At 33.9% G+C, this 16527-nt stretch overlaps 1 protein-coding gene across 2 annotated transcripts in view; it reads left to right on the top strand.

The window, feature by feature from the left end:
- Window positions 1-14948, top strand: part of LOC124406954 (GRAM domain-containing protein 2A-like) — a 71896-nt gene extending 56948 nt beyond the window's left edge. Inside the window, exons 4-8 of one of the 2 annotated variants that reach the window (XM_046882695.1) lie at window positions 5514-5681; window positions 9701-9842; window positions 11281-11795; window positions 12771-13038; window positions 14621-14948. In XM_046882695.1, coding sequence (XP_046738651.1) covers window positions 5514-5681; window positions 9701-9842; window positions 11281-11795; window positions 12771-13038; window positions 14621-14731 — 1204 coding nt within the window. In that variant the 3' untranslated portion in view covers window positions 14732-14948. The remainder of the gene's footprint in view (window positions 1-5513; window positions 5682-9700; window positions 9843-11280; window positions 11796-12770; window positions 13039-14620) is intronic. The other variant, XM_046882696.1, reaches the window with a different exon arrangement.
- Window positions 14949-16527: the final 1579 nt, after the last annotated feature.

The following is a 16527-nucleotide window of genomic DNA, read 5'->3' as shown; positions in this document are numbered from 1 at the left end:
CGACTGAAGCTATTACTGTTTAGAACATGTGGTTAAAATTCCATGAAGATCGGTTCTGCGGTTCCAGGGAAAAAATATAGTTTTGAGAAATAAGCGTTAAAGTTTTTTTTTTTTTTTTTTTTTTTTTTTTTAAGGAAAAAGTTTCACCTAAAGTCAATCTACGATATGGTTAGACTTCTCTGATCACACTGAAAGTATTAAAATGGGAAGATAGTTAGAGGGTTACCATGAAGAATGTGGCATATGGCTAGTAGTTAATCTGCTAACAGCTAATCGATCATCGGCGAGGTTGAGAGTTCGTGTGATTCATAAGCCAGATGTAACAAAGATATTAATTTCAATATAATTTATTTTTTCTTCCAAGTCTTGTTTTTCGGAAAAACTGAATATTTGATGAAAATTTCGAATCGTACCTAAGAAAATGAAATATTAGACGAAAATTGAATCGATCATTCTGATGTAGAAAAACATAATTATATGAATCTCAATTTTTTTCCTGCTCCAAAATTATCTGAATTTTAACTGTTACTTTGCCAATGGTAAAAAATATGTGTGTTCAAGGCTCACTATAAACTGGATGAAAAATACACATCTAGTAATTAATTTCACCGACAAAAAGAAACTGGGTTACGTGCAGATTGATTTAAAATTCATTGACTATCTGCCAAAAATCGGTCTTTGGTTGAAATAGAACGCTTCGTAAATCCCAAGTGTCGTGTAAACAAACAATGCATATATACACTGGAAAAACATTGCTTTCCACACCGATTGCGCTAACACACGCGGGTCATTGGCCGACAATGGTATAATCAAAATGTGAGGTCATTCGTTATTTCAGAGAGGCACCATTGCTGAACGAATGTCTCTTTAATCTAATTATTAACGTGACAGAACAATAAATTGTTTTATTTCAGTTTATGTAATCTACACGTATTGAGTTTGCATCACTTGATTTTTAATTAACGATACATTTTTTTATATAGAATACCAACGTTAGCGTATTATATAGTGCATATCAATCAAACGCAACTGCATCACGTGTCAACGTAATGCATGAACCATAGCGCGAGTGTGATCTTTACAATATTTACTTATAAATCCGGTGACAAGTGATCGCAATGATTTGAAACAATTTTAAAGGATTTTATACGATTTCATGTGATTTCAAGTGACTTGAAGCCATTTTTAAATCACTGATTTTCAAAATGATCTGCGATTTCAACACGTGAATATATATATATATATATATATATACGTTCGATTTCGTTCGTTTCGAAAATTGTTACTGAGATTTTTTTCTAGACGAGTATATACATATATATATATATATATATATATATATATATATATATCAATAGTTTATAACCAGTTTTTACTTCGTGGTAAAATGTTTTGCATTTGAGATAGTCGAATGAAAATTGATCAGAAATTTTCTAATGCTTCCATACCATTCTTTTCCATCCTGTGCTCACTTCGGAATAGGATCATAAACATAAACTATTCCATCATTCATCTAAATTTTTGATATTTAAAAAAAAAACCGATAAAAAGGAAAGATTAATATCCCCGAGTCTTATTTTCACGTAAGTCTGTAAATTGATTTGTTTATCAAACAATTCTAACAATATTCAAACTATTATTGTAACCGTAGCCATTATACTAAAAAAAATTTTAACCACTTTGGAGTATAAAATCTTTCATACTTTATTGTTTATTTGCTCGAAATGAACAAAAAACATCACCAAATCGTTGGATTCAGTATTTCATCAATATTATAGTTATATACTAAAATTTACAAACGTGTACCTAATTTAATGTACAACGTTATATAGATATCTAATTTCAAGATGTCGCCTTAATGACTCAGCTTTTCAGTATCAATCTCGTAATCGAAAATAGATCGAATTACGTCGTAAGTGTCTATTCTAATCTCCCTATTGCTCACAATATGTCTGCACACTCTCAGAAAAATTTCGGTGCGGACTTCTATAAACTATAATTCGATGTCAATCAAACAAACTCTAACTGACGTTAATCTAACGCTATCTAATGTGAAGTCAACGTTATTCAATCTCAATCTAATACATAATTTCACTTATATTTAAGTGACACGAAATTTTCTACAGTGCATATAAAGATCTATAAAAATAGAAAATATTTTTGGCACTAGAGGAATGGATAATTTATAAAATTTCGGTAACTTTCTAATAACATAAATGTGCTAACTAAAGGTATCGATTGATTATAATGAACGGACTAACAATTTTCTCTATCACTTTTCAACCTTTACTCAAATTTATCGGCACTAAACAAATAATCCACCCTCACAATTATGGTTTGCAATATTTTCACCGGATTTCCGAGATTCACGGTTACCGGTAGTCTGAATGGGTTTATCCAAAATATAAGCGTTCTCGCGATTTGAAAAATCCGAACGAAACTGACCATTTTTCCGGAGAATAGAGATGCGATGCTGCTTCGCTGGTAGCGTGAAGGCCGTCCTGATTTGCGAACCGATTCGCAAATAGATCTGATTCATTTGCACATTAGTCAGAAAAAATGTCTTAGTGCGTGCGTGTGTGTGTGTGTTTGTTTGTTCGACACTGATCTTAGTTTTGAGACCATGATTTTTTCTCTAAACAGTGTTTTTTTTTTTTTTTTTTTTGAAACCATCCACATCTAATGATAAAATTCTATGTTTTAGTTGTATTTGGTTGTTTGTTAACTTTTCTGAGGATTCAGAGGATGATTTACTTTCCTTCGAATCAGCCCAATTCAGCTTAAAAACACTCAGTAGAGCAGCGTGACGCTGTTTTGATATTATCAAATTTTATACACATCACTGATGTCTGAAAATATGAAACTTTATTAATTTAATATAAAGCATACAGCTGGGAATAAAACATTCCTGCTTTATGCAATAACGTAGTCTTAATTTGAAAGATCTGAATTCGTGTCAATTGGTGATTACTGGGAACCGCTAGGAAAACGTGACAATCTTTAATTCTCGCGATGTTTGACATATCATATTTCAGATTATATTTTCGATTTACAGTTTTGCTTGGTTGTTCGTATTTCAAGATTGTTGATAAAAAAATCAACATTTATAATATTTTTAATGGTAGAGATTGTCATTTTATCAAGTTAAAACTATCGTAGTATTTTAATATAACTATTCCTCATTTTCTTGATAATTTAATATGAATCATAAACTTTACTGAAATAACCTGGAATAGGTTATAGGTATTCAAAAACTAAATTCCAGTCAACGTGCTACTTATTATTATTATTTTAGTATGAAACCACGTGACTGATCAACGAGTATTTACGAGATGGGAAATAATTTTTCGTTAACATTAATTTTCCTACGAAATGTGGCCGCTTGAGGTTATATTTAGAAAATTATTTTGTTATTAATTTATGTGATAAATTATCCGCTCCAGCAGTCCAGAAAATACTTTCTTTATTCAAGTGAAAAATTTTAGTAAACTAAGCAAACAAATTCACTTACGCAATAACCACAAAATATAGTTTTGGCAATTGAAATTATCCTAAATCATTGTTTGTATCACATTTTTTTTCCAACGATTCCAACAATATTCAAACTATTATTGTAACCGTAGTCATTATACTAAAAAAATTTTTTTATCACTTTGAGGTATAAAATCTTTCCTACTTTATTGTTCATTTGCTCGAAGTTGGAATTTATTTAATTCATTCGTGAAAGCAGCGATCACTGACTTACCGACCCGTCTGATCCAAGCTCTGGTCCACGCGGCTCAAACATAAAGTGAAAATAAAGTGACAAAAGATGATTTGTTCGAAATTTTGATTTTCGAAAGTGTCACTGATTAGAATGAGAAGTAATCAGTGACTCTTTAAAAAATCAAGATTTTTAACAAGTTATTTTTCTGGATCTTGATTGAAATTTCGATACATCGGCCAACCGAAATATTGATCCTTTCAAGTTTTGATCCCCACCCCCAAGCTCAACTTCTCATTTCTGGAGGCGAACGGACCGATCGTGAGTGAATCACTATATCACTATACCTGCTTCTTGCCGCATCTTGTGCCAAGATTATTGAGACGAAGGTGGAAAAGATTGTGGAAATTGATTCTCAGTAAGGCAAAGATATATATAATTGAGGAGATTACTAACATGACATGTTTTCTCTGGGTTTCTCATATTTTCTCAAGTGTTTCCAAGCATAATTCTTCTCACTAGTTGCACTTTATTTTCGTCGCAGTTTCTTCATTCAATTACCTACAACTGATCTCAGAACTTTTTGTTTCACCCACAATTTTTGTACTCTGTTTTGAGTCGCTTCTTTCATTTAAAAAAACCGTGTGTTGAGAATATGTTGAATCAAAGTGTCACTTTTGGCTCTGCATAATGGCTTACATTTTATTCTATCTACATAATTTTTCGAAATCATGTTCGTGTAGAAAATCACTAAGGAAAGATCGTTGTTTGATTAATTTTTCAAATCAATATGTGAAAACTTATCGTTACCGTGATCATAAAGTTTTAACGAGATTGTCAGAATCGTAGGAATTCTTACTTGATAGCAACTAAAGGTGTTGCTATCAAGTAAGATAAAAATTTCCCAGAAAACTCAACCTCTTCGTTCGATTTTGCATATGATCAGTAGGTTTCAAAAAACGGATAACATTGATTAAGCTACTGAAAAAATCTGAAGAAACAATGTCACATGTATGTATGTACATTAGGGTGGTGCAAAAAAAACCGACTGTTTTTTTTTTTTTTTAGTCTCGTGTGACAAAATGTTAGTTTTTGATGTTTTAAGAGCCAACTCCAAAGGACAGCTCAAAAAAAAAATTTTAAGAGGTCGCTCCAAATTTTAAAAAATGTCATAAATCGTCAAAAAATTAAATTAAAAAAATTATATTTTCAGTATTTTGTTTGATTTTTAATTCATGTCGCGGTGTATTGTTATCGATTCTTTCTTACTAAATAGAAGAAAAAAAATTTATGAAATTTTAATATGAATATTAAAAGGTCGCTCGAAGAGATCTAAAGAAATGCATCTAAAAATTGAAAAAAAATTATGAACGACCTTTCAAAATTCAAATTTTGAACTGAAACTTTTGGAAACTAATTTTTTTTTTATTTATAAAATTATACCGTAACGAGAAAAAAAAAAAATGTTAAATCCTTTTTTTGACGATTTCTGACGTTTTAAAAAATATGGAGCGACCTCTTAAAATTTTTTTTTTTGAACTCTCCTTTGGAGTGGGCTCTTAAAACATCAAAAACTAACATTGTGTCACACAAGACTCAAGAAAAAAAAAAAAAGTCGGTTTTATTTGCGCCACCCTAATGTTACATACTTGCAAATCAACTTGGATTGCAGAATTTTCCGTTTATCTAGAAAGTTTATATTCAAATGTCAAACAAGCCTTTCCATTAGAATATATTGGATAATTTATGAATACTGTACTACATAACTAGTGGAAAAATTAGTAAAAAACCTGTCGAATTTGGTTTTCAGGTCAGCGGGATCTTTAGGCGCGCGATCGGCACCCAGCACACCTCTTCAAAATGTAGTTCTGCAGGCAGGACAACCAATCAGTGGTGCACAACTTACAGTATCAGGACCGAATCAACAATTGCCACCCCCTCGCAGCCCTAGTCATACTGCCCTGAAATGTAGTGAAAGGTAATGAAAAATTCCTCACACGACAAGTGCAATAATAAATTGTGCATCAAGGAGGCAAAGTATATCTTCCAGGACAAAAACTTTGCCTCCATGACACGCGCGATACTTTGAGTAACAAAAGTACGACTTGAAAGGTACAAAAAGTCAGTTTTCGGTAAGGGGGATGGTGGCTGGTTGTCTCACTTTTTACTATCTGATTTTTAGATTGTTTTTTATTAAAGTTTTATTCAATTCAGGTATCGGGAACTGTAGATGCATCCTTTACACACCTAGAGAAATTCGTGTTTGTTTTTTGGACCAAGTCTGAAGAAGGTTTTTTTGAATTGAATTAAAAAAAAAAAAAAATTGTCGAGTGTGACAAGTTGTCCCAAGTATTTTAAATTACGAAAACCGGTGGAGAATGATTAATAATTTGTTTTTGCACCTTTGACTTCTTGTTTTTGTTTCGATGTTAGAAACTTAGGTTTTTAATTTATATTTGTTAGTAATAATTCTTTTGTTCGTTATATTTTTTTCTGGAAACCATGAAAAATTCGCCTCAGACTCCGAAAATTCCGAAAAACTTGACCCGAACATAGAAAACCATGGAAAAATCGAAATGAGGCAAGTTGTCGGGAAATTATTTTCACGTATGTGACAACTCGCGATTTTTTTTAAAAATATGCTTTTCTTGCCGACCCACTATTCAAGTATCAAAAACGTGTATATTGAATGAAAGCGACAAAAATCACCGTTCCGATTATTTTATTATAAAACATCCCAATGCAGTAAAGAAAATAAGTGAAAAAACATATTTAGAAGTTAACAACATTCATTTAACAACAACCTCAAGTCAAAAATCGATGATTCTATCAAAAATTACCAATTATGGTTTTGCGTCTTAAAGTGTGCTTGTTAAAACAGCACGAAAACTCAACACCAAAAGTTGATAATCTTCCCAACTGATGATCCCAAATAGTATCAAATTTATCGACGTTGGTACGAAATATTATTTCATTTTTGAAAAACTTAGGGGTTGCTTTCACAAAGTGCTTTCAACGTTTCTAGCTTAAACTTCCACGGAATCCTAAATTCAGGAGAATCGGTAATACAATGACGTCATACACATTGAAATTTTTTTGCAAATTCCATCTTCTTACCCACTCCGGGTAAAATCTGCATTATTTTTTTTCTCCCCCATTTGAAGGTTCTCACACTTCTTACAAATAAGAAAAAACTTGGTTTTGAAACTGATTTTGAATTTTTAACTTGTAAGAAAAACAGTCTCCTTACTAACCTGTATTTAAAATCGTGTCTCAACGGTGGCTAAGAAAAAAACTTATCTTTATAAAATCGTTAGTCTTACTTCCGTTGGTCATTAAAAGAGAGATTAGCGATATCGAGTCAAATTTTTTTCAAGAAACAAAAAGAACTTGAAGTTTGTTTATAGAATTCCAAGCATCACCATTTAATTTTCATGTTTTTCGTAAAAAAGAATCTTCATTGCAACTATATGTTTTTTCAAAGCCTTTCGAATTCATTTTCACGTTCTTTTGTAATCTCTAAAGAAACTTCAATCGATCGGCAAGACTATAATTCTTTATGAAAAACAAGCGAAAAATAATTAACAGTCCAGAAAAAAAAAAATTTACTCACCTCTTACGGATCAACGTTAGTTTATACACCGTAATTGAAATCGATTCCGTTACGGCTTTGATGCAAATACCATCGATATCCAAGATCTCTTTGTAACGACAATCCATCGCAATTCAGCATATATATCTTCCTAAAAAACCAATCTAGAAAAATATTTCTACCTCTTGAAATTGACTTGGTATAGTATATCACTGCGCACAGCGTAACAGACGGAATTTGTGTTAGTGTCTAGAGATAGCGAGGTGTAAACGCAGGTGTTACAGCTATGGCTCAGTTTAAAACCGATGTTGGGAATCTGGACGTGTCTTTTAACCAGGTGCGTGTACTTCGTTATCTTAACGGTCACCTTCATCGTTTATATACCGTCTTTTTCCGAATACAAAATGAGATTTTAATACGGAAGCACGTCCGTGTTTAGATTTGGAAAAAGTTTCTCTCGTTTTATGGCATCTTTGTATCATTATCATACCAATAAAAAGTGAAATCTCGACGAGTTAAACTTTGTTATCATTGAGATTCGTTTAATGCGAACAACCAAGAACCAGAAACTGTTGGACAGCTGTTTCTAGTGGAATAAATCTGGTTCCTTTTCTGGTATTAATTTTGATTGATTTTTCGGGATTTATACAGGATTTAATTTTACGAAGCATCATTAGAATTTATTATGTAGGCCAGCTCTTTCTTTCCGAAGAATCAGACATGTCGGCGTATCAACGTTTTGCGCTTGTCTGAAAATCGTTATCAGAACAGGTGGTAAGATTATACATCCGATCGAAATATTCAGACCTATCCGGTGTTGTGTCGTATGCTTATACTGGTCAATCCAAACTCGTCTCGGTGAAATGCAGTGGAGGTTAGTGTTTAGGAATTTTCATTTTACTACTGATACTACATTCGTTCAATCATTCCTTGGCTTGCGTTGACGTGAATTAGTGATTTAGAATCACCGAAATATTGGCTATCGGTGAAAAAGATTAAATTTGAAATATTATTTTACATTTTAATAACTCTGTACCAATAGTCACACGCTTGCAAAATTCGTTTTAGCCTCAGTTTTCAAACCAATCACTGTATTGTGATTTTGTTGTGAAAAATGGTTAATCAGTATTACATTAAAAATGGTCTGTGACTTGCTTTTTTCAATCACTTAGTTACTTTACCACGTTCTTCTGTGTGTGGCATGAATTCTTTCGATTTTGGAAAAACTTGTGGCATCAATAACAATAAGTTTCCATCAATCACCTCTTCATTCTCATCCATCTGATCCAAATCAACAACATACATAATATAGATAGATAATTTCATAACCCAAGTATCGTTTCATATTTTGGTGCTTCTAACGTAATAGTGAATGAATTCCAAAATTTCGAATTCAGATTCATAATCTCTGGTCTTTAAGGCGGGAACAATGTAGGCCTCAAATTGTTGTAATAGCCAATTTTGTTGCGTCATTCGTTAATCAATGCATGCACGACGGAGAGACTTTTCATCTAGAACGGGGAACCTTTGTACAGTTAAAATTTTGAAAAAAATTCGATTTCTTCTTTATTTTATTTTCGTATTGCACATATATTTAGGCACACACGCAGAAAATTTCTTATCAATCCGGCAAATATTGACAACTCGATGTAGGTTAAAAAAATTAATAAATTTCTACTACATGTCAAGTGCTTTTGAAACTTTAAACTCGTTTTTCTCAAAACTGTGTTTCTAAAGTCAGTGAGTAAGATTTGTCAGAAACAGTTCAACCGATCAGTCTCAAATTTTAACACAAGCTTTTTAAATATATTTTTTAGTAATTAAACGCAGGTTTTTACTCACCGATAAATATTTTTCATTTTGTAAACAATATATAAGGCTTAAATTTTTGTCAAAAATCGATTTTTTTTTCCTCAGGTGCCGCTATTTTCTCAAAAATTATTCTTTTTTTTATTCCTTCGATATCTAAAATAAAGTTTAAACTTACCATAATATTTTGACAAATTTTTACATTAATAAATTCAAAGGTCTTCGTTAAAAAAAATTCTTAAACAATCGATTTTTTTGGACCTTCTGACTATTCATAACCCGTTTGTTGCAGATCGTTTATTACGATCAGCAGTGAAATCGAACATGGAAACTACCGTGAATTTACCATACAATTGGTATCATGTGTGCACAACCATGACTCTTGGTGCCTCGATCACTCACTTTGTATATTCCAGTTCCACATATGATTTTTGCATAAAATGAATCGGTATATAAATAAAGTTTTACGTGACGTTAACTTTGCTGACGGAATAATATACTGATTTTCATAATATGCTGTCACCTTTCACTTGAATTAACGTGACGTTTGGCTTGACGCTAGTCTCATGATGCAAATATTTCTTGTATACTTGCAGCCAACTATCAAAACCGCTTAGTAGAAGTACGCCATCCATGGCCGCTAGTGTTCAGACTGTAGCAACGAGGTCATCGACAAGATCTTCATCGACATCTACGAGCAGTGCTCGTCAGAAGAAATTTCACCGACACTTTAGCCAGGTATGTTATATCGCGTTAATTTTTTGTTATTAAACGTATATTTCAATTATTAAGAACGATTTCAGGATCTTTTTAATGTCACAAGTTATGGAGTCCTTAAAATATATTATAATTTTTATACTAGTGCTAAAATATGCCAACTTTTTTTTTTTAAGTGGCTAGAACTTGACCGAAATAACTTTTGCAATCACATACTCTGAAAAATTTCAAGGGTCAATTTTGATTTTGAATTTTTTGATCTTCGATGTGGAAAAAATTTTATGAAGCGCATGTCGGGATGGATTGAAAATATGATGCAATTCTAATGTCAGTTTCATAACTCGTGTGAGTGTGAAATAAAATTAAAAACTGTCCATTGATTAGGAATAAGTTCAGTTTTTAGTTCTATCAACTATATTTCCTTACATTTTAACGCAGATCGATAATAACACAGTTTATTTTTGCAAAAAAAAAAAAAAAAAAAAAAAAAAAAACGATTTGCAGGCGATAGCTTTCAGTTAAAAAAAGCATTTTTACTCGTAAAAAAAAAAAAAGAAAAAGAAAATTTCTACCGCAACTTGCATAATGAATACATTTTTTTTTTTTTTTTTTTTTTTACGTACGAAAAGTGAGTTTGAAATTTCTCACTTGTACATTTTACTATTAATTACAGTATTCTGAACATCCTTTGTCGTAGTTTAACGCGATGGTTTTAGATGGCAGAAAAAAATGTTGTTTCCAGTGCGTTATTGTGATAGCAAAAAAAAAAAAAAGATATCGTTCGAAGCAAGCCTCATCTTTCAGACCTTCAATGGAAGGATAATTTTCGTAAATGATATAATTTCAACACTAATAACTAACATTTACACTGCTGGTAAGGTCAGTGAAAGAGTAGTTAGTAATAGTATCAGTAACCTAATTAGTCTGCTGCAAATTATTCTTCGCCTGTAGTATTAATTTACCCATATTATGGGTGAGTTGAGAGAGAAAATCGATTTACAATGTCAAATTACCACGCCATTGAATGAATGAATTTACCCTTACTTTTTTAAAATGTGATTTTTTAGTTTAAAGTCCAGATATTTCTCTTTTAGACGGACAAAATAAAATCGATCGCTTTATTGCCCCTGTTATTTCGCAAGTATTGATGATGTCAACCATTATTAGAATCCTAACATTGAGTGAGTAGTTCCATCGAAAGAACAGCGACTTCCTGAAGCAGGAGACATTACCTGAGAATAGTAAAATACAGTGAACGAACCAAACGATTCCATTTTAGATTATAATATTTAAAACATGAGGAATTCTATGAAAGAGAAGAAACACGCGCGAGCGACAGGACGAAAAATATTTACCAGTTTCCTATTAATTTATTATAAAAAGGATTCGTCATTTGCTAGAATTTCTTTGCGCTTGTAGAAAATCAGCACGCAGAGTTTGATGTGACTAAATACTTCAGGTACCCGCCGAGGAACGTGTTCTGAACTACTACAGCTGTGCGCTAGTAGCCGACATCCTTTTACAAGGACATCTCTACATCACACCAAACTACTTCGGCTTCTATAGCAACGTCTTCGGCTACGTGACTAAAATACTTATACCAACGGCGTCGGTTTTAAAAATCAGCAAAGAGAAGACGGCCAGAATCATTCCGAACGCAGTTGCGATTGCCACAGAGGAGGACAGACATGTCTTCTGCTCTCTACTCTCGAGGGACTCGACCTTTAAACTAATGAAGCAAGTCTGGGACGCAGCAAAAGAACCGACACCCGCCGCTGACATCCCGCTACCGGTAGAGCGGAAACTTCTTTCTCCGGAAACCCTTTTGGTCGACGATTCCGAGGCCAATTTGGAGGAGGACGACTCCAGCATGTCCGAGAGTGGGACTGATCGGACGTCTAGACCACCTACAGCTTGTACGGACACAGATGGATTCTCAGCTAGCATTCCAAGACCAGTTGCCACCACGACGAGGTAACTCTATTCTTTTAGACCAATAACTTCTTTTTTACGCCATCGGCATTGAAAAGTTCACTTTTTGTGGCAGTTTTTGTTACGTAAAGTGACGATTTATACGCCAGCGAACAAAGTTGAGGAATAAAGTCTTTATTCCGCAGTTTTGATGCGCAGTTCGAAGTGCGCATCCCAAACTGCCTTATAAAGTAGCTTCGTCGAACAGATCGCGACATAACCTCACTCTTCGTTTTACTTTTCAATGCCCATACCGTAAAAAATATTGTACGTGGCGTGCCAGTAAACCGTTTTTTGGCTCGGATAATTTCAGTACTCCGCGCTTCCGGCTCGTCTTCAGCTCGTCCTGAAATCTTTATCCTTGCCAAAAAAACAGGCGGTTTACGGGCATGTCACATAAATAGTTATTTCAAGGATAAAAATTTTATTTTCATTTCCGTTTCAGTATAGGCCTGTTTTCGTTTTCCCTCATTCACCTGCTATTTTTGACTGACAAGTATTCGACATTCAGCAATGTTAGATCATATCAATGGCACTGGATGGTTTAGCAAAGGATTGCAAAATTATTGCAATTCACCTCTTTGTGACAAAAAGTATCCTTACGGCCAGTGGTTACATACTACCATGACTGGACATCTCCTTTGCTGGCTTACAATGAGAAGAAAATATTTGTCGGTTTAAAAATTCATAACAGTGTTGTTTATTTGCGATGGATTTGTCGAACAGGACCAGCCATCGTCACGAGGAGTGAATCCGTCACATAATTCCATTACCAGAGACGCGAATCCTGAATTACCAGAAAACTACCCATCAAACCCGATCGAAACGTCGGAACGATCAATACTTTTCATCTCTACACAATCAATACATATTTTCTTTTCTTCTTCATTGTCATCACGAGTCTGTTTCGTTTTAGTCGCTAATAATAAGTAAGGTTTCATGTACTTGTTAGATAAGGATTTAATTTTTTACACACAGGATAGAGTCACCGGCGCCGGTAAAAACGATTTTAACCGCGAAGCCTGTTGCACCATCATCTGGTCTTTGGGGTGGCTTCAGGCCTGGTACCATAATTGCAGTTCTTGTTGCCCTGTTGGCCATTTTGTACGTATCTGCAGCGCTAATGATGATGCGGATTGATCGTCTTCATGCGGCGTACCTAAATCATCCATTGGCCTCACCGGAACGCTTCACCCAGGATCGTCTCCTGCAGTATCTCAATTCCAATCTCGACCAAATCGTTAAGGTGTGTTGGCTAATTAATTCTAAGCAGAAGAAACAAAGTACAAGCTATAGTGTCTGATTTGCTTGAATGTTTGATTTTGAGCATCTTAAAATCGGTCTGATCACGCTATACATATTACATAAAAATCTGTTGCTATTAAATGAAAAACTATTCGGAATGATTCCACTTTCAAGTTTCGATTTTTAATGAAATGATTCTTGGATTACTTCGATCAAAGAGTAAAAAAGGTCCAACAGATCACACTTCATTGGGTTACAAATTCTATCATTTCTTTGAAGGGTGATTTTGTACGCTGAATAACGTCACTTCGTGTGCTGATAAAAAACTGCGATTGAAAATTGAATTCTTGCAAGTGACCATTCTTCCCAAAAACTTATTATCCCGCTACCAATGAATCATTGGATTATTTGGGATTATCTATCAATCAACACTAATTGTCTGTCATTTATTCCTCATTTTTTTCAACGTCCATGCTGGTGAAGTTAACTTTTGAATTTATGTTTTATGAATAATTTTATTTCGTGTAATGACTATAAATCAGATTCCAGTGATCTGATCGAAAGTTTGTGAATATAAAAGTTTGGCTTTCTTAAGTAAATTTCACGACAGGTGAACTGTCGCAAATTTTTCTAAAACTCGTATTTAAAGTAAAAACTCTGGTGAAGTGTATTTTGGACACCTTTGATTGAAAAAAATGTATATACACATGATCTGGATATGAAATAGAAATTTTTTTAGCACGCTAGCTTATTCAGTATATCGATTGGTGAACATTTTATGGATTATTCAAATTGACGTTGATTACCGAAGAGGCGTTCTTTTCGTTGTAACTTTCGCTCATCCAGATCTATTATAGAATTGGGAAATTTTGAAGTAGAGAAAGAAAGAAGAACAAACGCTGAACAATTTTTTTTTTTAGCTGTACAATATTTTCAGTTAAATTTACTTTCTTACTGAATAAAAAATGTTCAAATGCTTGCACCTATGGTTACTTCTCGATAGTGTTTTATTGTCGTCATTCTAACAACATAATTTCAATTCTTCACTTGACAATTTCACATCTCATTCCCATTTCGAGTAACGACCAATAGTGTTCAACTATTTTACGCATGCACAGTCGCTCATTCAACGTATTAATTTTCACCGTTTCTTCACGGTATTTTAATGCGCAAACGTTTGACGAGTAAGAAGGGAATTACATTTAATGCTAGCATTACCAAAAAAAAAAAATCTAAGGTAGGTTGAAAAAAAATGAAGACAGCAGTGCTTGAATAAGACCGTAACAAGATGGTCAAAAAAGGAACTCAGTATTATCTTTAAACAATATCACGTTCGAAAACGCTTTTAAGATGTCTTATAGTCGTCTTTTCACCTTATATCAGTCAAAGATGGTTTTGTACTGTTTAGGAAGACTGCGGTAACCATAAATTAAGAAATGTTAACTCGTTCGTCTGAGTTTCCTGACATTTTCCGATAATATAATCGGATCAAATATAAATTCAATCTTTTCGTTATATAGATAATAGAAATGAAGCAAGTCGTTCAACCTTCAAATAATCTATGAACCATGCGGGGTTTTCAGGTACGACAGAGTCTGCAAACACTGTCTCAACAGTTCGTGTCAATGACCGAAGAAACCGACGCTGGACCAATTTCCGGCGGCGTCATCGACCCAGAGGACGCTCCGAGTTAGCCCCCGAGGATACAACGTAACGCAACTTTACCAAATAATACGCGCTCCCCTCGCCTCGCTACCGAATGAACCGTTACGACGCATTGGCTAGCGTCAGTACGTAAAACGTCAGCATCAAAATGTACATTATACTATATGCAGCATAACGATCGTACGCAAGGCGTCTCCGACGAAGCTGCAACAAACGAAAGATTCAGGTCGTCGTCGTAGCGCATCGCCGTAGACTTCCAGAGTTTTAAAGTTATTATAGGCAAGTCAAGCCGAGTCAAGTCAAGTCAAGTCAAGTCAAGTCAAGCAAGCGATGATAAATACGCGCGTATATTATTAACCATTAAAGATTTAGAGTCGTAGAGAGAGAAACTGACGATGAGTAAGATAAAACTAAAGAGGTGAAGGGTAGGAGCGAGAGGTAGAGATGCAGACTCGTAGATAGGAAGTAGCGATTGATGATAGTGTCGTTAACTAGCGGAGATTAGAAACGGGAGCATGGTATTCAAATAACCGGGCATAAGCCTCGAGAGTCGTATCATCAACGATAACGTGCGAGACGATTGTATATGAAGTTGGAGTATGAGACGGTCGTATGTTTATTTCGACGGCTACACGATACGCCAGCTTTTTTCCAATAATTTTATTCAAGAATTCTGCCCGTCAATGAGATTGTCACGTATCTTATTGTTAGTAAATATTTCAGGAATAGCGAGCAAGAGAGCTTGTTAATATTGAACTAGTCAGGTCAGTACCTCCCTCAGGTGCAAATAAAAAAGAAAATACAAATAAAAAAAAAATAAAAATAAAAAATTCATAAATTTTAAAAAATGTACAAAAAAAAAAAGAAAGAAAGAAGATATGAAGAGTCAAGAAAATGAAATATAAACGGTTGATAAATAAAGCCAACAAATGAACATATATTACGGATCGTGTGAAAATTATAGTACATATAACGTAAATACACGACATACACGCGTACATATTATAGGTATGTACACCCATTTTGCGAATTTACCATGTAAACGGTATTCGCAGCTAGTCGGGCACTGTTACATGGATCTATCCATCTGTCTATGTCAACACCAATTCATGATGATGTTGTAAGATGAAAGGGGTATTGTGTAAATTTTGTTTTTATAGGTTTAATGAATAGTTTATATTATACGGACAAATTGTCGGATTTTGAGCTCTCGAAATTTAGAGGGATTGTTACCCATTTTATGTTTTTCAAGTTTGGAAGTGTGTCAAGTTAGAGACGGATAGCTTGCCATGATTTATAGTGACGTTGAATTTTAGACGAATGATTTGAAGATTATCTTCAATTTATATATTGCACTTAAAGTTCGACAGTTGAACCGTGTCCGCTCTCTGTATAAAAAACGGACATGGAATAATTGAGCATTTGTATTTTGAAATCGAAAATACGGAAGCTCGATGTGTAGGAGATTGACTGTGATAATAAGATTCAGAGTGAAACTCGTTGGAAGTCGTTGCGTTCTTGCTGATGGATTCTTGATAACTGAATTACGAAAAATATCATACCAAGCTATTAAACAATTATTATAAACCTAGCTGCCTGCTGGATTTGTGCGGTACTTCCAATTTTCAATAGGAAATTCAAGGAGTCAATCGCAAACTGAGTTGCGATAAAAAAACGGAATATAGGTCAATGCAATAATAATTAGTCTGGAGTTAAATTACCAAAGCATACATTCATACGTGACAAATTCAGTTTTTGTTCAAACTTGATTATTCAGAACTTTATGTACATTCGATTCTATTCGATTGGTGTCAGTAACAATTTA

This window comes from Diprion similis, chromosome 6 (genome assembly GCF_021155765.1).
Source record: "Diprion similis isolate iyDipSimi1 chromosome 6, iyDipSimi1.1, whole genome shotgun sequence".
Lineage (NCBI taxonomy): Eukaryota > Metazoa > Arthropoda > Insecta > Hymenoptera > Diprionidae > Diprion > Diprion similis.
This window is presented reverse-complemented; position numbering and strand designations above follow the sequence as displayed.